The 22,703-nt window shown below is 42.2% G+C and overlaps 1 protein-coding gene across 1 annotated transcript in view; it reads left to right on the top strand.

The window, feature by feature from the left end:
• Positions 1-22,703, top strand: part of CCDC146 (coiled-coil domain containing 146) — a 122,704-nt gene that overhangs the window by 90,379 nt on the left and 9,622 nt on the right. The window contains exons 9-16 of the mRNA XM_034765982.1: positions 1,021-1,207; positions 5,742-5,837; positions 6,797-6,967; positions 9,804-9,892; positions 10,014-10,178; positions 12,290-12,514; positions 14,298-14,526; positions 21,780-21,908. Coding sequence (XP_034621873.1) covers positions 1,021-1,207; positions 5,742-5,837; positions 6,797-6,967; positions 9,804-9,892; positions 10,014-10,178; positions 12,290-12,514; positions 14,298-14,526; positions 21,780-21,908 — 1,291 coding nt within the window. The remainder of the gene's footprint in view (positions 1-1,020; positions 1,208-5,741; positions 5,838-6,796; positions 6,968-9,803; positions 9,893-10,013; positions 10,179-12,289; positions 12,515-14,297; positions 14,527-21,779; positions 21,909-22,703) is intronic.

The raw sequence follows: 22,703 nt of genomic DNA, 5'->3' as shown, positions 1-22,703 counted from the left end.
TCTTGAGTCATGCCTCCCCTAATCATGATGTTATTTAAAAATAGTACATTTGGGATTTTTTTTTAATTTGCTTTCCGGTTTCTGACCCGTTAAGGTTCATGCTGATCATGCTTTCAAGCATTTCTCTGGAACCAGGGCTAGAAACCTACTTATTGTTTTTAAGTGCATGCTGAGATTCTCATATAGTCACTAGGCTCTGAGATCTGTGACTTTAAGAAGAACACCAGAAATCATGAGAACTGTAATAATATCATGAGAGCTGGGAACAATGGATTTCCCCTACACAAGGAGAATTCCCTAGGGGAATTGTTTAAATGAGTAAACAATGCAAAGTGAATTTAGCAGATCAGAGAACCTAGCCCAGGGATTTTCAAAGGAACATAAGGGTGCTAGGCACCCACCTGCCATTGAAATCCAACTGGATTTGGGCAGCCAGCTCCTTTAGACTCCTTTATAAATCCCAGCCTCTTCACATCTGGTAATCAATATAAACTGCTATAATGCTTCAAATCTCAGATCTAGGAGTTGTTATGCCTGACTCTAGCCAGATTCAAGTTTCTCCTTTCTTTGTGGGGAAGGATGTATACCTGTAATAATAGCCTTATCTTTAGCAGTAATCCTTCTCCCCTTTCTGTTTGTGTCTTGCATTAAAGAAGGTTGGAGGAACTGATAAAGGGAAATTTACAAATGAACAAAATGTAGACTTCCTTAGATATTAAAAATACATTTTAATTCTCACTTTAAGAAATAGAAATAATTTCTCTAATACTATGAGTAATTTTTTAGCATTGTTGAAACAAAGCATGGGAGTGTTGCCATTGGCTTCAATGGAGTCAGGATTTCACCCATTATGTTTTAGGAGAATGGCCATTAATTTGTGACAAGACAGTTTTTTCTATTTTATTTTGCTGCTCAGCTGCCATAAGGCTTTTCCAAACTCAATGTAAAGTGGTCATGTTTGTTTACATACATCTATTGGACAGGTTTTCTCTTTCTGAAATATTCTATATATCTATGTAGGGCTGTTCTGGAAATTGGTTTACGTAACTGTCTCTTGGAGAAGCAAAAGCAGCATGATAATCTGATTTATAAACAAAGAGAGAAAGATAGAGATTTGAGAAATTTGAAAAAGATGGAGATGCAATTGAAAATCGCTTATGATTCCATGGAGCAAATTAAATTACTGCATGAGAGGCTCACATTAGAGGTCTGTATACAAAATACTGATGACAAGAATTAAAAATATTGCTATAGAAAATCAAATTAAGAAATACTTTTGAATGGTTGCACAGAAATAAAAATAAGACAACATTTTAAATTTCTATGTATAGAATACAGGGTGCTGCTAACATTTGTATTCAGAGTTCTTGCATTTATAGCTCTCAGAAGTACTACATCTGTTTGGCTGTATCTGTGTATGTGAGTATTTGTTATCTGAACAGCACCCACAACACTAGGGTTACCATCCGTCCGTATTTCCCTGGACATGTCCGGGTTTTGCATCTTTAAATAGCCATCCAGTAGGAACTGGTAACAAGGTTAAAAGGTCCGGGATTTTTCCCTTCCCTTCCCTCCCTCCCTTCCATGCAGAGTGCGTCGCGGCTGATTGGGCGGCTGGGCCTGATTGCGCCGCTCCCATTGGCCTCCAGCAGCCAGAGCCCCTCCCCTGCTCCCCCCATGCTGCCTGCAGCCCGGTGTAACCACACAAACAGCCCCACCGGCAACGTGTTTTGCCTATACATGGAGCCAGCATCTGACCGGCATGGCAAGGGGAGTCCCGGGGGGCAGTCAGGGAGCAGCGGGAGGGTTGGATGGGCCTATCTGGGGGTGGGAGGGTGAATATGGGGTGGGGGGGTGGCGGGTTATATTCTTTTGTGGTGCCCGAGCTCCAGCAATATCCAGGGCTGGAGGCCCTGCCCCAGCAATATTTGGAGCTGGGTCTCTCCCCTGGCCCTGCTTGGAGCAGGCCCCGGCCTCCACCTGCCACCCCCCCTCCACGCATCCACCCCCCACGGGTCCCCCCATCCCAGCCCAAAAGAAAGCAGCACGCCCCTCTCCCCTGCGTGCTTGTGCTGCCCAAGTAGCACATTCCTACGCCCTCCCGGCAGCAACTGCTGTCTGCTTCCCCAGGGTCCTAGTGCCCCCCCCCATCCACTAATGGCAAGGCAGGCTGCCCTTACCCTGCCCTTCCACTCTAGCCCTGAGCCTCTCCAACGCCCCAAACCCCTCATCCCCAGCCCTCATTTCCCCGCACCCTAATCCTCTGCCCCAACCCTGAGCCCCCTCCTGCATCATGAACCCCTCATCCTCAGCCCCAACCCTCACCCCCTGCACCCTAATCCTCTGCTCCATCCCTGAGCCCCCTCCTGCATCATGAACCCCTCAGACCCACAGCCCTCACCCCTGCATCCCCTCCTATCCCCAAACTCCCTCCCCCACCTCCTCCCCTTCTCACACACCCCCTCCTGCCCTCAAACTCCCTCCCAAAGCCTGCACCCCCACCCTTTACACCACCTCCCACCCCCAAACTCCATCCCAGAGCCTGCACCCTTCACCCCCTCCTGCACACCCAACCCCTGCCCCAGCCTGGAGCCTGCACCCAGCACCCAAACACTATCCCAGAGCCTGCACCCTAATCCCCAGCCCAGGACCTGCACCCCAGACCTCCTCCCCCCACCCAACCTCCCTCCCAGAGCCTTAGGCAGGTGGTGGGGCGGGTTCTGGGCACCACCAAAATTTCTACAAACCTGCCACCCATAAGGGTCGGGGCAGTCAGGGGACAGGTAGGGTCCGAGGGGGGCAGTTAGGGTGGGGGGTTCCTAGGAGGGGGCAGTCAGGGGACAAGAAGCAGGGGGGGTTGGCGGTTCTGAGGGGGTGGGAAGTGGGAGGGAGGGGATGGGGGGGGGGCTAGGGCAGGGCCCCCCCCCCCCCCCCCCAGCGTCCTCTTTTTTGATTGTGGAAATATGGTAACCCTACACAACATGCAAAGCACTTTATAGCCATGAAACAAATATAGTGCCTTTACCTGGAGGATCTTACTAACTAGATAGACAACATACAAATACAATACAGGGAAAGGTTAAGGAGCAACATGAAGCAGTGTGAACAAACAACAGACTATTACACACATCTGGTAATTCCACCATTTTATTGTAATCTTCGCTGAGGAGTAAATGGAATTTGTAGGCTGTTTGAAGAAGTGGATTTAAGAACAGTTTAATTTGCCTTATCTACCAGGCACCTCCTTCTCCTCCTTCAAATCCTTCCTTAAGGAATTCCACTGCTCCCAGGAATCCTCCTGATTCTCTTCTCACTAATTGTTCCCCAACTCTCCATTTCCTGAACTATTGTTCTGTGCCTTGTGTTGGCTTTGTTTTTCTTGTCTGTTGAAGATTGTAAACCCGTCTTTCTAATTCTAATTCCCCCTTGGCAAGTAATTATTTTTGACAAGATAGTAAAATATCATCTTAGTAAAAGGCTCGTGAGCAGATATGCCAGGCCTGGTACAATTTCATTACAACTTGCATGGCTGTTGTAAGCTCTTTGGGGCAGAAAATTTTTACTATATGTTTATAAAGTGCTGTTTAAGTTTATAAAACTGTAACTATTACTTAGTAATTTTACTTCCTCTATCCCACTCACCATTGCAAAAACAAAAAGGAATTTCCTGCTGAATTCACCTCACTACTTATTACTCATCTCGTGACACAATCCAAGTGGGAAAAAAATGCAAGCAAAGTTGTTGTGTCTTGCATAATCCTTGATTGGAAAATAACAAGTTTCAGACTCAGCTTATTTGAAATATTGCTTAATGGGCTGATGAGTGTCCCTCCAGTGATGATAAAGGCATTAACCAGCTGCCTCTTAGTAAGTCCAAGGAAGGATCTCTTCTGTGTTGCTGTAGACAAATTTTGCTGAAGAAAGACTCAAACTGACCAAAATCAGGGACATTCAGAGTTAAAATTCGCCATATCCAGTGAGATCCTCACCCCTGCTCCTTCCCCTTTATATCAGGTAACAAGGCTCAAGCAGCATAAAGGTTCTCTGAAAGTTCAGTTGCAGTGGAAGTCAGCCATAAGGATGCCTCCCAAGGCCCCTCTTTCAAGCTCTAGCATAGAGTGTGTGCCAGGGGAGGGGGCCACAGAACCCAACTCTGCTGAGATTCTGGACAGCATGGCCTGCAGGCCAGTCCCAAGAGACTGCTGTAATTTTGACAGGCCCTGAAGGCGGTCTCAGATATGCTGGGGGTTTCTCCAGCCCACAGAACAGTCCAGGATCAGGAGCGCACAAAGGTGGTGTAAAACAATATTGCCAACCTCAAGAGATCAAAAAGTATGAGTAAGACCCTCTCAACAGCTCAAAAATCATGTCAACTCCCCAAATATCATGAGCTTTAAGAAACCATCAAATCATGTGACCCTGGGCAAGTCACTTTGGTCAAATTTTCAAAAGTGGCATCTGATTGTGAGTGTCTCCATTTTTGGGTATCCAACTTGAGATACCTGGAGCCTGATTTTTCAGCTCCCTTTGAATTGAATTGGAATTGTGGGTGCTCAACAAATCTGGAAGGCAGACCAAAGTTGTCTCAAATTGGGCATCTGAAAACTAAGGATGCCAAAATCAGATGCTACATTTGAAAATGTTGGCCTTCATTTTACTGTACTTTAATTTTCCCATCCAAAAAATGGTGATAATATCCACCTTTGTAATACTATTTAAGAACCACAAATGAAGAGTGCTGTGTAAGTGCAAAATAATATTTGTTATTATCTATGTTAGTGTACAGAATTTTGAATCTTAATATCTGGTTGTACTTTGAAAATGGCATCTTGGGATTCAGTATTTATTTTGGCTATGTGACTTCCAGATCCAGTGTTCTCAGTTTGCAAGTGAAAAAATACTATTTCTAACTGCCAGCATTGCAAACTCAACACAAGCTGTCCCTCTCACATACTATTACTAGCAGAGGTTCTTCAAGACACATTAGTTCCTCTGTGGCACCTGTGTTATCCCATTGTTTCCAAATTATATCCCAGTGAAACTTTGCAACACAAATGTTTTAAATGGAATTACACAGATGTAATTTAATTGGAACTTAATTTCTAATCAGTCTAGGCTTCATTATAATATCGGACTCACTAAACAATTCTGATGATGATGAACAAGATGGAGTATATACAGCTCACTCTATTATTTGTTTTGGCTTCTTCAAGGCTAACAGGAGTAAGAAGCCCTAAAATTGCATTAAAATCACTAAAAGCAGCAGGTATCACTTTCATTATACACAAGGGTCAAATACTGACCCCATTAAGTCAATGGCAAAATTCCCATTGTCTTCAGTGGGGACAGGATTTCACTCAAAAAGCTATCTATGAAGCTAGAAGGTGATATTTTTACAGTCACTTATCAGAATAAAACCATGCTTTATGCTGCAGTAAAACACTGACTCTCGGGAATGGCAGTACTGACCCGGGTATGTTGTTGTGAAGTTTGAAAATTTGAGAAAATTACTTTTAATGCTATTATTTATTTATTATTTATTATTTTACCATAGTGTCAAGGAGCCCTGGCGATGGATCAGGACCCCATTGTGCTAGGCATTGTACAAAGACAGAACTAAAAGATGGCCCCTGTCCCAAAGAGCTTACAATCTAACAAGCCGCTTGAAAGATATTATCTATGTTTACGTCTTTTCATATCCTTCTCTCACATCATTTTGCTTGCTTGATTTGTCTTTGTAGGTAGATGCTATCCCTAAAGATGATGGGACATTGGTGGAAAGAAGAAAAGACCTTCAAAAAGAAGTTGAAATGAATAAGAGAAATCTGTCCCAGGAGGTGATATTCCTTCCTTATATTTCTTACTACAGCAACTAGCTTTCAAACTAGAAGATAAAAGCGCTGTTTGCAGAAAATTTGCCAAGTGTTTCTAGTTGTAGGTGTTCAGTGAGATAATGTGCAATGGAAATGGAATCTGTTTTATTTTAAAACACTGTCAAGGTATTTGTTGTATTTTTAAAACATATTTTGCTCTCACTATAATTGGTCACCTATTGGAAGTATGAGAGAGAAATATGCTTCCTAATTAAAATGTTCTCTCCATTATAGGGTCCCATCTACACTACAGCTGGAACTGTGGTGGGTGTAATTGGGTTTGGATATGGCAGCGTGACCTTACTAAAGCAAACACAGTTCAGCATGTCCACAATATAGATTTTCCCCCCTCCACAATCATGTAAATTGTGTGTGCTTGCCACCAACTGCCACACTGTCAATAGTATTAGTGCATTCTGGGAAAATCTAGGTGGCTGTCTTATAATACCTCAGTTGCTGGTTCTGTCTGAAAGTATTGCTCTGCTAAGCACTATGATGATGAGCTCACCAGAAGTGATAGATGGTGTTTTTCAGATAGAGATCTCATGATGCCCTTCTCTTGTTCACATAGGATTCTTTCTTTTTATGCCAGTCCCAGAATTTATTAGCATTTTAAGCTGTTTTGACAAGCTTGGTTGTTCAGGCTGCTGCATGTTCTGGCTTTCCTATTTTCATGCTCAATAATCTAATGGTGGATAGGCCAGTAATGTTGCACTGTGACAGAGCATTTTGCTGTATTATTGTAGTGCCTCATGTTGCAATTCTGCTAGTAGTAATTTTTTTTTAATATCCATGTAGACCAAAACCCTTTCATGGACTTTGAAGATATAAGCAAAAAGAGCATCTCAGATTTTGGGACTACCAGCATTGATATTACAGTTTATAAATAATTAATATTAAAGTGAAGTTTGGTTTTACTTTAGAAAATGACAACAGATGTTGAGGCCCATATGTTAGAACAATGTATTGCTGAAGAAGATCAGCTTTTTAAGGAGCAGGAACGCTGCAGAGATGAGTTAGCCCGTCTTGCTCGCCTGACTCAGGTCAAGGCTGATGAGAGAGAACAGAAATCTAAGGACTTCTTAAAAGCACAGGTAAAATCTTATGGTTCATCTCACTGGAAAACTGTTCTTCAATATATTAGATTACATAATCTCCTGCTTCCACATCCCTTGAGAATTCTGTCATAACATGAGGTTTATATCATGACATTATGTTGTTTTGTCACTTTATGATACAATGTAATAACAGTACATCAAAATGTCATCATGCCACAATGCAATGTGATGACACCTGATTTCAGGCGTCACAGATGGCCGTCAAAACAAGAACAAACTATAAAATAATGGGACAGAATCTAGATACCTCAGTCTAGAAATTCAGATCACAGAAGTTGCATATCATACTTCACAAAGACATGAGTATCCAAAGAAGAATAGGATCGTCCCTCATTCCAAATGCAGGGGACAGTCCAATTTTTCCTGACACATTGTAGAATGTAATTCCTGATGTTACTTCTGGTATAAAAGAGCAAACTAGAATGGAGCATAAGAACAGCCAAACTAGGTCAGGCCTATGGTCCATCTAGCCCAGTATCCTTTCTTTCAATAGTGGTCAATGCCAGGTGCTTCAGAAGGAATGAACAGAACATATAATCATCAAGTGATCCATCCCATGTCGTCCATTCCCAGCTTCTGGCAAAGTGAGGCTACGGACACTTCAGAGCGTGGTTTTGAATCCCTGCCCATCCTGGCTAATAGCCATTGATGGACAGATCCTCCATGAACTTATCTAGTTCTTTTTTGAAACCTGTTATAGTTTTGGCCTTCACAACATCCTCTAGCACAAGGTTCCACAGGTTGACTGTGCGTTGTGTGAAGAAATACATCCTTTTGTTCTTTTTAAACCTGCTGCCTATTAATTTCATTTGGTGCCCCCAAGTTCTTGTGTTATGAGAAGGAGTAAGTAACACTTCCTTATTTACTTTCTCCACAGCAGTCATGATTTTATAGACCTCTATCATATCCCCCCTTAGTCATCTCTTTTCCAAGCTGAACATCTTCTTAATCTCTCCTCATATAGAAGCTGTTCCATACCCCTAACCAGACCCTTTTCTGTACCTTTTCCAATTCCAATATATCTTTTTTGGATGACCAGATCTGCACGCAATATTCAAGATGTGAGTATAGCATGGATTTATATAGTGGCAGTATGATATTTTCTGTCTTATTATCTATCCCTTTCCTAATGATTCCCAACATTCGGTTAGCTTTTTAGACTGCTGCTGCACATTGAGTGGATGTTTTCAGAGAACTATCCACAATGACTCCAAGATCTTTCTTGAGTGGTAACAGCTAATTTAAACCCCATCATTTTATATGTATAATTGGGATTATGTTTTCCAAAGTGCATTACTTTGAATTTATCAGCATTGAATTTCATCTGCCATGTTGTTGCCCATCCATCCAATTTTGTGAGCTCCCTTTGCAGTCACTTCCTTCTTACTGTGCATTGGGTTGCTGTCTGCAATTTACTTGCACTGTGTCATTGCATATATGCTACGATGTTTCATAATTCATGCCAAATATTAGCTTCTGTTCATAGAAACAACCAGGGAGGCCAAAATCTATCTACCCACCTACCTATCTATCTATTTGGATTTTTGAAAATAATAAGAGTGCCTGTCCAGTGCTCTCAGCACCCTTGACAATCTTTTAAAAATACTTTAAATAAACAGATACATCAGTTTCCCCAGATCAGATCAAAATATCCCAGTAAGCGCATAAATATAACCACTTAATGCACCACATCAAGCATGCTGACCGGGGCGGGGAACAAAAGGGAGAATTGCCTGGGGACCCGGGTGATTGAAAATGGCCTGGGGGCCCCTGGCCCTCACCGCTGCCGTGGTAGCGGCAGCAGTGGTCGGGAGCCCAGGGCCCTTTTAAATCGCCCGGGTGGGTCACAGGACTCCTAAGCGTACGTGGGGTGGTGACCGCTCCAAGCCCCGCGCTTTGCGGGGGCCCTGCGGGCTGGCGTGATTGGCCAGCGCGGTCAGTCCCGAAAATGACAGGTCAGTCCCGGAAGTGACAGATTCGTCACTTCCGCCCCCAGCCCCACACCTCCCTAGGGATGGCCCTGGGTCCCCGAATTGCTGTCAACGGGTCTGCACCATACAAACAATATCCAGAGTCCCACACTACATCCAGCCAGTCCACCCAACTCCCATCCATCATGGACAATGAAGAAAAGAAAGGCCTTGCAGTGCACCTTAAAGGTTAATAAACTCGGGCGATTATAGTTCTGGAAGTAACTAAGTTCAGAAGATCCAGGGCTCTAAAGAAGAACCTAGAAATGTACCATTCCAAGCAATCGTCCATGATTGTTTGAAAGCCAGGAAAGAGTAGGGACCAATACAAACCCAGAGTAAAGAAGCTTTTCTGTTGGGGAAAGCTAGAGAACTGCAATTTACTTCCTGCCAGGAGTCCCAGGACTCAACTTCAAGACATGTCTTTACCAGAACAATCACATCATAAAGGAAATGATAGGCTGAGGAATGGAAACAGCAGGCCTCAAGACAGAAGAGTTGTGAACTGGTTGCCCTGGCCAATTCTTGTGAGAAATGAGAGAGAGAGCAATAGACTTTCTTTCTCCATCTCCTTCCTATAGTTCTTTCTTGTGCTGTCTTCATTGCTGCTTTGCTCTCTCTTATTTCTCATCCTTTTTCTGAAAAGACAATGAAGGAAATTTAGGTGCCAAGGTGCTTTAGAAAATCTCACTGCTTCCTTCTTATCTATGAAAATTAAGTTTTTGTAACCGTCCTGTGTCATTTAAGATGACATAAACAAGTTTCTTCAACGCAATTTCATATTTGGAATTTCTTTTCAGATCCTGAACTATCAAAAATGTTCAATGCTATTTATATTTCAGATAAGGCTCCACAACATTATTAAAGAGATAAAAACAAAGGAACTTGAAATAAGGGAATATAAGAAGAACAAGAAAGAAATCCAAAGGCAGTAAGAAAATTATAACAATACACTAGATGAAATAACACTTTTTCTAAAGCAATAATCCATTTAAATGATTTATGTATAAGCATTATAATAACCATTTCCTGAAATACTTGCCTTTTTTCAGACTCAAAGGATTTGCTAAAATGTATGACATTATTCGAAATGAGAGAAATAAATGTGTAAACCTGGTGCACACTGCTCGCCAGAAAACAACTGAAATTAAAGAGCGGGTAAAAATGCTAGAGAATGAGATGGAAATTTTAAGGAGCAATGTTATAATTAAAGAAAGGTGAGTGTCAAAGTAAATATTTCCTTTGAATAACAGTCCAGAATTCCTTCAACTCTGAAGGCTTAGGATATCATTATTTATCAGTGGATGGTGTTGTAAAGTGGGACTTGTTCATTATGAGGCAAAACTTGCCCCATTCTCCTCAGTCACAGAGAGCCCCAGATGCTGCTGTGATTCCATTGTGTGTTGGCAGGATCTCAAGAGCCCATTCAGGGAGTCTACACTCTGTGAACTGTGGAGCTCTTCTTGTATTTGCAACTCTATACAGCTGGGTTTGAGAGCCAAGCAGGTCAGGAGAGGAGTGGAATAAGGACATTGGATCTGCCTCTGTTCATAATCAGTGGCCCTTGCACTCCATAGAGCCAGAGCTACTGACGCTTTAGTAGCTGCACAGTTCCACCTCCTGGGAACAAGATTCGTTCTTACCCAAGTGACATGGACCTGCCTCGTGCCAGGCTTATTTACTTGGTCTTTGCATGGGAAACAGGATTTAACACCCTACTGTCACTGGCCTGCTGCAGTCTACGCAGTTTAGGGAACGAATGTATTGAATGTGTCCGCAAAGCAAATAGTTCATCCACAAAATATTTAATACTTTATACTTCTGTAACAGCATCTATCTCAATTTTCTTTACAAATATTTAAATAAATCTCATAGCACCTTGTGAAGTAGAGAAGTCTTATTATCCCTACTTAGATGAGGGGAAACTAAGGCAGAGAGGCTTAGTGACATCCTATGGCATGGAGCTACTCAATGGCAAAGTCAAGAATAGAATCCAGGAGACCAAACCATGAGATCACACTTCCTCCTGTAAAGCCTCTTGTGTCTGTTAAGATTAATTTCTTCATAACAGAGACAAATAGGTATTTGAACTAGCAATGATACTCACTCCAGATGGAGTAAAGTAATTCTAAATACCATCTTATTAGCAATTTAGCAGAATGGACCTCGTGACAACTGAAATCCACCTTATCAGTGAGGGAGCATCATCCAGTGGTTAGAGAATACAGATCTCTAGGAAGTATGAGTTTTAGTTTTTATTCTCATTCTACCTCTGATTCACAATTTGATCTTACTTTAGCACTCAACCTCTCTTTACATCAGTTTATTCATCTGTAAAATGGGGATGTTAATACTTTTCTCCCTCATGAGAGTGAGGTGAGGAATGATTAATGTTTATTGTTTATAAAACACTTGGAGATCTTTGAATTAAAGGTACTAGAACAGTGCAAGATATCATTTCAGTATTATTATTTAAATAGAGATAGACTTTATATATATTTAGAAAATTTTGCACAAGTGTTATTTCCTATGACTTTATCTCCTGTGGCACCCTAGGAGGCTGAGAATAGTGTGGCAAGGTACCTTCTTGGTCTCACCAGCCTCCATTGCTTTTAGCCTTGGTGAGACAGACTTGGGTAAAACCTCTTGGTTTCACCAAGGAAGTCCATTCCTTCTCTCCACCAGTCTGTTTAGCTTGTTTTTCTCCCTTATGGGAGGGAATGCAGCCTCTCCTCCTGGTGAGGCTCACTGCTACTAACCTACTATCAGCAGGATTCCTTCTCTCTCTCCCCTTCTCCCAACAGGGGAGGGTTTAAAAAGGTCTCAGGCAGTCCTTAGTTGGAATCAGCTGGTCCTAATTGACCTCAGGTAATTCCCTCTCAGCTGATCCTAATTGATTCTCTGGTAACCCCTTCCCAGCTGAACCGGATTGACCTGTAGTTACCTCTCCTCAGTTGATAGGGAGGAGGGCCTTTTAAGCTTCTGGAACTATTTTCTACCCCCCACCCCCCTACCTTGCTGCTGTCTGTCCTGAGTTTATCACAATAGTCATAGTGCATAGCCCTCCTCTGTACTGACACACCTCTTATTCTGAGGGACTAGGGATGAAAAAATTGTAGAGCCCTTATCCAGTTCCATACAGAGTTGGGAGGCCCTCTGCATAAAGGGCATTCTCAGAGGGTTGTTTCCACCCCTTTTAATGCTCCTGTGTACTACCAGAGAGGTGTAAAGGGATTTAGTATAACTGAGGATAAAGGTCAAGTTCTGTTATATTAAGTGAATTGAAATTACAAAAATCTTTCCCTTTTCTCTGTCGCTTTTATTAAAGAAAACTACAGAAAAACCTTCTGAAGCATTCAAATAATATTGCAATTAAAGACAGCATCCAAAGCGATGTCTGCAAAGTTATTGCAACTCTGCAAGAGATGAAGGAAAAGAGAGAGCAACAGTTACTGGATGTTGACAGACTCACCAATATGCTCACCCACATTGAAGAGGAAATGGTGCAGCTACGCAAAAAATATGAAAGGGCTGTTCTGCGTCGAAATGAGAGGTAAGAAACAGGGTAATTTGACACATAAAACACCTTGCATCACTTCCACGACATTTCACCTATTTAAAATGGTAACCAGCAACTGATGAAAGACACCATTTCTTCATAGGATCTAGTTCTGGTGTCCATCTGCAGTTTATTGTTATAGATAGGGTTGCCGACTTTCTAATCACACAAAACTGAACACCCATGCCCCGCCCCTTCTCCGAGGCCTCACCCCACTCACTCCATCCCCCCTCCCTCCATAACTCACTGTCCCCTATCCTCACTCACTTACTCATTTTCACCGGGTTGGGGAGGGTCCCTTTTCAACCAAGAGTTCCGGCTGAAGATACTGTTGTATTTTGCCTATAAATATAAACTGGCCATAGTTTTATGTTTAAATTTTGAAATGAAAAATAGTCCTGGAACAGGCCTACCATTAGCCAAAGTTATTTTTGTTTGTTTCCTTGTATCAGCGATATTTTTAAAAGGAGGAAACCTTCTAACCAGGAATGCTACCTGGAATTTGGCCTCACTAGAATGGCAATATCTGCATTGCGGGTGAGAAACCTGTGCATTACATAATACAGTTCTTTGGCATTTCTTCATTGGTTACATTGTACAACCCACAGAATAATATCTATAATAACTGTATTGTCTGTTGAATCCCTTGAGAGCTTAATATCATCCTGCCCTGTTTGTGTGTAAGTGCACAGATGTGTGTGACAGGGGTTGGCAAACTTCGGCCCAGGGGCCACATCCGGCCCTTCAGATGTTTTAATCTGGCCCTCAAGCTCCCACTGGGGAGCTGGACCCAGGGCTTGCCCTGCTCCATGCCGTGGCTCCGCACAGCTCCCAGAAACAATGGCATGTCCCCCCTCCGGCTCCTATGTGTAGGTGCAGCCAGGGGCTCTGCACGCTGCCCCTGCCCCAAGCGCCACCCCCGCAGCTCCCATTGGCCAGGAACCGTGGCCAATGGGAGCTGCAGGGGCAGTGCCTGCAGACAGGGAAGAGTGCGGAGCCCCCTGGCTGCCCCTACGCATAGGAGCTGGAGGAGGGACATGCCGCTGCTTCAGGGAGCTGCTTGAGGTAAGCACCACCCGGAGCCTGCACCCCTGACCCCCTCCTGTGCCCCCAACCCCCTGCCCTAGCCCTGGTCCCCCTTCTGTCCTCTAAGCCCCTCGGTCCCAGCCCAGAGCACCCTCCTGCACCCCCAATCTCTCATTCCCAGCCCCACCCCAGAGCCCACACCCCCAGCTGGAGTCCTCATCCCCCCTCACACCCCAACCCATTGCCCCAGACCATAGCCCCTTCCCACACCCTGAACTCCTAATTTCTGGCCCCACCCCAGAGCCCTCACCCCCTCTCGCACCCCAATTTCATGAGCATTCATGGCCTGCCATACAATTTCCATACCCAGATATGGCCCTTGGGCCAAAAAGTTTGCCCACCTCTGTGGTATGAGAAGGCACAAGAGATGAATATCACTGACCAGATAACCTGTTCTTTAAATAACTTCCATAGAAGGCAATATAATTGTCAAAAAAGTATGCTGGGAGACCAGCACATAGGTTATGTTTACAGTTCTATGTCCACTAATTCTCACAGATATGAACATTTTTGTCACTGGTTAATAATACTGCAAAGGATTAAATAGGGATTTTGTGAAATCTGTGCACATTTTCAGAGATTATTGCTAGTGCTAAAATCTGCCACTTGCATTCTTGAATGGTACTAACACTGAATGTAAATGGTAAATTTTAAAACCTGACTTTAACTTTTCATTTTGGGTCTATTGCAGTGGTGTTTTGCTCATAGAGCGAGAGGAAGAAGTATGTATTTTCTATGAAAAAATAAACATTCAGGAGATGATGAGTAGAAATGGAGATATCGAGATACAAGTCATGGATGAAAAGATCAGATTTCTGAACCTGAAGCTAGCTGAGAAAAAGAGACAGATTGAGTTGTCCCTGAAAATGCTGCCAATGAAGAATGCCTTGGATGCAGATCTGGTGGTACTTCAGATTCAGGTAGGTAGAATTAGAGAACTAATTTCTGGGAGGGGTTGGTTTTATTTTCATTTTTTTAAAATAAATACATTGTTTCAGTTTGTACTGCTCTGTGTTCTGATAAAAGAAATTAAATCACAGTTGTGGGAATTTAAATTCATTCCGTTAGAAAAGCTACAGTGTGAACAATATGGTTGACACAAACTGACAAAACATTAAGGTGCCAATCCAGTTAAGCATGTGCGTAACTTTAAGAAAGTTAGTAGTCCTATTGATTTCAGTCAGTTCACACGATTAAACTTACACGCTTGCTGAAGTGGTTGGGGCCTAAGATAAAAATAATGTTGCTTTAAACTTCAGCACAGTTAAACTGTAAGATAGACATAAGACATCATATAAAAACAGGCACTGTCTGAAATTAGTCAAAAACGTATTGGCTGTGTCTTTCTTCAGCCTTTCCACTTTGCAAAATAGTAGCTCAATTCACTGAAAATACTTGACCTTAAACCTACTCTGGAGACTATGCTGCCTACTATGATATAATCCATGTACGTGTTCCTCCATACAGAAACAGTGAGAGTTTTAGCTCTCATTACAAAATGACATTGAACAATTAACAAGCTGTAGTGTTGTGGACATTCTTCCTTTGCTTTCTGAAATGGCTCATTTACTTCTGACCTTATCTCCAGATGGTAATCTTTTCCATACATATTCTGTTTGCTTCTGTACAGAATTGTAATTTATGGTGCATCAGTGCTGCTAGTAGTTGCATAGACTAGAGATTGTGACTCATTGTAAGATAGCACTGCACTATTCTATGACCTCTGCTCTTTCAGGAAAATTGCTTGTATAGCTAAGAGAATACAGCTTTGTATAGAGTTTTTCATAAAACTGTACGCCAAAGAACTTTATAGGGGTACTCTAATTAATTGAGCTATAGAGTTACATAATGAATAAAGGGAGTGAGAAACTATGGAAATGAGCCAGAGGAAATAAAGATTTTTCAGCTGAGATTCGAAATGATATGGTGAGCCAACCAGGCAAGTGCAGTGACAAAACACAGAGGTGTTGTTTCCTGAACTGAAGCAAAGTCAGTTCTGAAACTTTGGGTTGATACTGTAGCAGAAATTGTAAACATCCTGTAGCTTCTCCTTCATGGTGATTCTCACCAAGCATAAAGGCTTATGTAAAGAGAGACTATTGCTGTTTTTTGGGTTTTTAGTTTCTCATGTAATAAAATCAGCATAAAATCAGAAAGCAGTGAATGGGCATGATATTGATGACAGGGTACGTTTCCGAAATTTTCCCAAGTGGGAGATTGTTCCAGTGACCAATGGCAAATAATGAGTCATCAGAATTTTAAAAGCAAGAGGTCATGTCTCAATTTTGTTCTTACTGTAGGCCAGTTGATCCAACTCTCTCATTACTTCTGCCACTTTCTGATGTCCCAATTAGCTCTTCTGGAGTCAACACTCCTCATCTGAGATGGACAATAGGCACTGTCTCTGGTGAGACACATTCTGTTTGTTTTGTGTACCTCCTAGATATGGATGAAAACTATAACCTGTAATCCAAACTCAGAATTTTGGGGTGGGTTGCTGAATTTGAATCTCTGGACTTGATGTGAGTCTGTCCCTGGGGCTTTGGTCCCTGGTTGGGTTCAAACTCATAAGTGTTCTAGTATGTGCTTCCAGTTCAGATGTACCAAGTGTCTTTCAAGAATAGTTATTTGCACAAGATATTGACCCAATGTAGTGGATCCAAATCTGACCCTTAATACTGATTCAGCCTTGAATCCAATCAGTGACACCAAACCAAATTCAGTCCCTGAGTCGGTCCCTTGTCTCTAGGGAAAATGGTTTTATGGTTAATGCACTGGACTAGGCTTTAGGAGCTCTGGGTTCAATTGTTGGCTCTGCCACAGACTTCCTATGTGACTTTGGACAAATCACTTAGGCCCAGATCCTCCAAGGTATTGAAGCTCCTAACTTTCATTTATTTCAATGGAAGTTAGGAGCCTAAATACCATTGAAGATCTTGGCCTTAATTTCTCCGTGCCTCAGTGCCCTATTTGTAAGATAGGAATAGCAACATGCCCTTTCTCCCACCCTTTGTCTGTCTTGTCTGTTTAAACTGTAAATTTTTCGAAATAGGCTCCATCTCTCACAAGCACAATGAGACCCCGATTTCTGGTAGGGGCTAAATGCTTCTATAATACAAATAATATTAAGTATCTCTTTTCTGTGTTCATTTCTCTGTTTTTTCTTTCTTCTGTTGCCTGTGATCTTCTCTTCCCCTTTTCTACTTCTTCTTTTCCCTTCTTGTTACTTCTCAACCTTTGCTACCCACTTTTTATTCCAACTCTTTACTATTCTTCTAAAGTACTATACTTTACTGCCATCCCCTCTTATTACACCCACCACTTTTCCTCCTCTCGTCACCCCTGCCACTCTCGTCACATGCATCTCTAGCATTAGAGTTCAGTAGATTCTAATGTCTAATGCCAGATGAGCTACTAGCAATAGAGATCAGAAACTAGCAGCACGTCAAGTATCAAATAATAATAATTAGGATTAGATGCTTTAGCTACTGTCAGTGTTAGGCAGGGCCGGCTCCTGGCACCAGCCTGGCAAGCAGGTGTTTGGGGCAGCCGCTCTGGAGAGGGGCGGCAGGTCAAGCTATTCGGCGGCAATTCGGTGGATGGTCCCTCACTCCCGCTCGTAGCGAAGGACCTCCCGCCGAATTGCCACTGCAGATTGCGATCACGGCTTTTTTTTTTTTTTTTTGGCTGCCCTGGGCGGCCCTGGTGTTAGGCATCTAATGCTAAAAATGCTTAGAAGTTCTTGTGTCTGACACACAAAAAACTCTGGTACTAGTGAGACTCCACCCCAGGCTGCACCAAAGTATAAATACCATACAACCTTTAATTGGAACTGCATAGCCAGGGCCTGGTTCTGCGGGCTGAAGTGAGCCATGAGCACTAATTTGTCTTCATGCATCAATGAGAAATATTTGGCATTAAATGGTAATTGGTCCAAAGTGCAGACCTGCTGAGACACTTAGTGCTTAAGCAAAAACAATGAGGAGTCCTTGAGACGCCTTAGAGACTAACAAATGTATTTGGGCATAAGTTTTCATGGGCTAAAATCCACTGCATCAGCTGCATGGAGTAGAAAATATAGTAGAGAGGTATAAATACACAACATATGAAAAGATGGGAGTTGCCTTACCAATTGGGGGGTCAGTGCTAATGAGCTAATTCAATTAAGGTGGAAGTGGGCTATTCTCAACAGTTGACAAGAGGGGAGGAAAAATCACTTTTGTAGTGCTAATGAGTTCAATGTAATCAAGGTGGCCCATTTCAAACAGTTGATAAGAAGGTGTGAGTATCAGCAGGGGGAAATTAGTTTTTGTAGTGACCCATCCACTCCCAGTCTTTATTCAGGCCTAATTTGATGGTGTCCAGTTTGCAAATTAATTCCAGTTCTGCAGTTTCTTGTTTGAGTCTGTTTTTGAAGTTTTTTTGTTGAAGAATTGCCACTTTTAAGCCTGTTATTGAGTGTCTAGGGGGACTGAAGTGTTCCCCTACTGGTTTTTGCATGTTATAATTCTTGATGTCAGATTTGTGTCCATTTATTCTTTTGCATAGAGACTGTCCAGTCTGGCCAATGTACTCTGAAACCTGTCACTTAGTGCTTAAGGAGACAGCTTCACTCCTAAGCCAGCAAAGAGGGACTAACCAGTGAGAGGTAAAGGTGTTAACCTCAGAATTTATCCAGTGTCATGATGGGGTGAAAATTTATGGCCTGTTTTATGCGGGAGGCCCGAACAGATCATCAGAATGGTCCTTTCAGGTCTTAAAATGTAAAATCTATGAAACAAGAAACAGTTTTACCCACAGCTGACACTGACATATAAGGCAAGTGAGTGAAGAAAATAAAGAAAGAAGATTATAGTCATACAGTTATGCAAATATATTAGCATGGTTATTTACATGCATGCCATTTATTTTTTGTACCCTTGGGTTGAGTACCTTCATATATAGCTATATATATTCTCTTTCACCTGTGACAATGAAAACTTTGCATTGATACTATTTAAGCTGCTTATTATTTTTATTTTGAATACATTATAAAACCTTTTTTTCATTACATTTAAATGCATACTTAAGAATCTGGGATGTTTGCACTTCAAAAACACCCTTAAGTCTATATTTAAGTTTAGTGGGAAACTTTCTAAATGTGTCTGTTCTGAGTTGGTAGGTTTGTCCTCTGACAAAAACATCATTTATAGAGTAGAGACCCAATCCTGCAAATTCTTTCTTGAGTGGGTAGTCCCTACTCACATGACTAGTCTCATCAATATCAATAAGGATTGCACAGATGAGTAGGTTTACAGGATTGAGCCCTAGATGTGAAATATAACTGGAACTGTTGCTACATCCTGTTATTTATCATAGACTTGTTTAGAAATTCTTCTTTTTTGCAAAATTCAGTGTATTGTTGTGCTCATGTTTCTAGTTAACTATCATCAAAAATATTTCTCAATCCCCCTGGGGTCCAACCCAAGTGACACATGTTTGAAACCAAAACACGATTGGACAAATGGAGGGACAGCAATCTTACATTTTGACTTGTTTGTCTAATGGCAAGTTCCCTTTTTTAAAAGTTTTCAAGTCTTTTTAAGGTTCTTTTCTGTGATGCTACTTCTTGGAACAGGAAGAGATGTATGCTGCCTTTTCGCAAGAAAAAAGTGCTTAAAAACTGAATGTTCTGGTGACTTTCCATTATCATAGCAAAAAAACAACGAGGAGTCCGGTGGCACCTTAAAGACTAACATATTTATGCATCTGAAGAAGTGGGGGGGTTTACCCATGAAAGTTTATGCCCAAATTAATGTGTTAGTCTTTAAGATGCCACCAGACACCTCGTTTTTGTGGATACAGACTAACACGGCTACCCCTCTGATACTTGCTATCATTATCATAGCATCACATCTATCAGCTCTCACAGATCTGTGTTTGCATTTCTACACATCAAAAAACACATGGTCAGCACTGAACCTCCAGTGAACCTATCCCTGTGGTTAGGCCTAAATATTTTTTCATTTATGGTAAACCATTGTGGCTGAAAGAGCCAAAGACAGCTATCTCCCTAGTAATTTTTCACCTGAGAGTATATGGATCGTCTTTAGACCTAATTATTTGAATCATGTTTATGTTAGTGCTGAAACATTAATAGCCCAACAGATTAACCCGTGATAGATTACTGTAGATATACCAAATATGTCATGTTGCAAAAATGGACTAACACTGTATTGCCAATCCTGCAAGTGCAAACATCAGGCGGTAGACTAAAAAGAATCCAGAGATTGGCTTAAAAATCACGAGAGTTACAAAAATTAATCACCTGTCTATTTTTGTCTGTGATCTGCTTTTTTTATACGCTCATCAGGCACCTCTCCCCTCACCATGTATATGTGCATGCCAGATGGAAAAGTTAAGCTGAAGAGTACACAAAATGCACACAAAAATTGGCACACCACCATCTGCCTATTGTCTCTGAATTTGTATGAGGGATGTGTTCTCCCCAGCATCCTCCTCTCATAATCCCACAGAAATCTCTTTGGGCAAACTCCTCAGCTCCCACAGACACCAGTGCCAGATCCCTTCCTACTTCTTTCAGCTTTTCCCCTATAGTGAACTCTACCTTCTGCTGAACTTTACTCCTGTTCCCTAATCATATGTCCCTGCTGCCGGGTCCCCTCTTTGTTCCTTGTCGCTGTCTTGTGTCCCCCGTCAACACCTCCCCGGCCTGTGTCTCTTGTCCTGGCCTGTGTTTCCGCTAGCTACTTCTATTGCCTTCCATTACCATAGGATCTGAATGCCTTCCAATATTCAAAAATTGAGCTCACAGAGGCTCTGTTCAGCCTTCAGCAGCACTGGCTAGGTGAGTTTACAAGGTTTTGTTTCTTTGCGTGTGTGTGTAATTTATTGACCGGGAAAGCTAAGCTGAAGAAATGAGAAGTCAGAGTCTATGGTGTGCCTCTTGGACAGGAGCCCGCCAATGTTCAAGGAGCTGAAGATGTCACCTGCTGTACAACTTATAAGCGTTAATAGCGACATCACTAGCATCGGTGTCTCATTTTTATTTCTGCTCTTCAACTTTTTTTTTGCCTCTTTGCTTTCTGGGTAATTTCTGTTACTGGGTTTCCACAAGTACAGACTCTCAGGCATTTTCCCTCTCTGCTCTGAGTAATACAGGTACCAGTAGCAGACAACAAGCAGCAGAGGCCAGAAGAAGAGGGCTGGTCTCAGCAACATGGCTGTGAATCCTTGGCCTCAGCAGTGGCACATATACTTCCTTTGTTGTATTTTGTATTGTCTATGACTAGTCCCTATTCCCACTCCTAGGACAGGCACTGGAGAACAAGGTAGTTGGTCTCAGACACAGGGCTGTTGAGTTAGCGCTCATCTGATGGGTACAGAGTGACTAACGCACTGAAAATATGGTGTATTTGTATGATTCGAAAAATGGTCTAGGGATAAAGAGGGAAATGAAACCCCCACTTTTTGGTGAAGGGACAAGAGTTTCCATCTTTCCAGGGTTTGCCTGAGAACCATGGTGTCCTCTCCTAAAGAAAATTCTCACTTTAGTAATCCCACAGCAGCCTCCCCTTCTGCCCTCTTTCCATCCTCTGTGCTCTCAAGGGATCTGTTATGAAGCCCCCAGCCACGCCAAGCAGGAAAACGCGCCTTTCCTCCAACCCCCCCCTTGGACTTGGCGTCAAAGGAGGCAGCCTTTTTCCAACCCTCCTGATGCGTACACTAGAGATGTGGGAGGGTCTCGTCACTCAAATGGCTAGTGTCATGCACTCTGACATTCCAGAGGCATGCTTTACCAATAGAAAAGTCCCAGGTCACTTTGTTGTGTGTGAGGAAGACCTCAGATGAACAAGCTTTTGAAGATGGGTTTGAAATGTGAATAGCTGTTGGGGTGGCCTGTGTTAATCTGTGATAAAACACAAATAAGGCTAAGTGTGCCCGGCCACTCTATCCTATACCCACTCATTAACTTCAGTAGGGTTCTTAGTGTATAAATCAGCCAAAATTGGACCAAAGCATCACTAAGGACATCAGTGTAATTCATGAGATGAGACCATTTAATATTTCTCATCTGTGATTGGCTATTTCGTTTATCACATATCAATAATGGCTTTTTTGTTTACTCACCAAACCATCCCAAACCTGACAGTTATATTTTCTTGTTTGGTAGTATTCTCAGTGCAAGGACAGAATTAAAAGTCTGGAGAAACGTTTCGCTGATCCTGAGGGGAAGAACAGAAAGCGAACCCTGGAAGGGAAGGACCCATCACTACCTGAACTGTTCAAAAAGATTGAAGAGGTAACACAGCATGTCTAACAGAATTTATCACAGTACATGGCTGGATTACCCTAGAACTGTGGTTCTCAACCCGCGCCCCATGTGACATCATCAGGGCCATATAGATAGTATATATATTGTGTGGATGCAGCCCACATATAACAGAGAGAGCTGCATATGCAGCCCACAATGGTAAATAATTGGAGAACTTTTGCCCTGGGAAATGCAAACAGTCTTTTCTTTTCTTTCTTATAAAACTTCTACACGAAGAGTTAAAAAAATCTTTGAGCTGGGCTTGTGGGCGCTGCAGCACGGCACACAGATGTGAAAGCTGTGAGGAGCAGCTCTGCAGAGGAGCACAGTCAGGGCAGAACACAGCAGCATTAATGTGAGCCCACATGTGTCCAGTATTGCCAACCCGAAACAACCTAAATCCCAAGTCAGGTCTCCAATAACAACAACAACAAAAAGTGGCTTAAACAGCATGAGACTTTTTTATAAAAATGTATATTTTGAATTCTTTTTATTTGCTTTCTGGTTTTTGAGACTTTGGAACTTACATTTTTCAGATTTCTCTCTACAACCACAAGGAGCTAGAAAGTTCCTTTTGTTTTAAATAAAAGCAATAATACAGAAACTAAATTAATCCAAGTCTCAGTACAGAGCTTGAGTTGTAGTCTTGGTCATTCAGGAGAGGATTCATTTTGAAGTGGTTATTTATGCTGTTACTATTTCTTTACACAATTTGAAAAAGCTGTCAAGTCTGCAAAAATGTATCTATTGCAAAGTGATTGTGAGCAGGTCTTACTCCTACTC

This window comes from Trachemys scripta, chromosome 1, assembly GCF_013100865.1.
Source record: "Trachemys scripta elegans isolate TJP31775 chromosome 1, CAS_Tse_1.0, whole genome shotgun sequence".
NCBI lineage: Eukaryota > Metazoa > Chordata > Testudines > Emydidae > Trachemys > Trachemys scripta.
The sequence above is the reverse complement of the archived record's forward strand: the minus strand, read 5'-3'. Positions and strand labels throughout refer to the sequence as shown.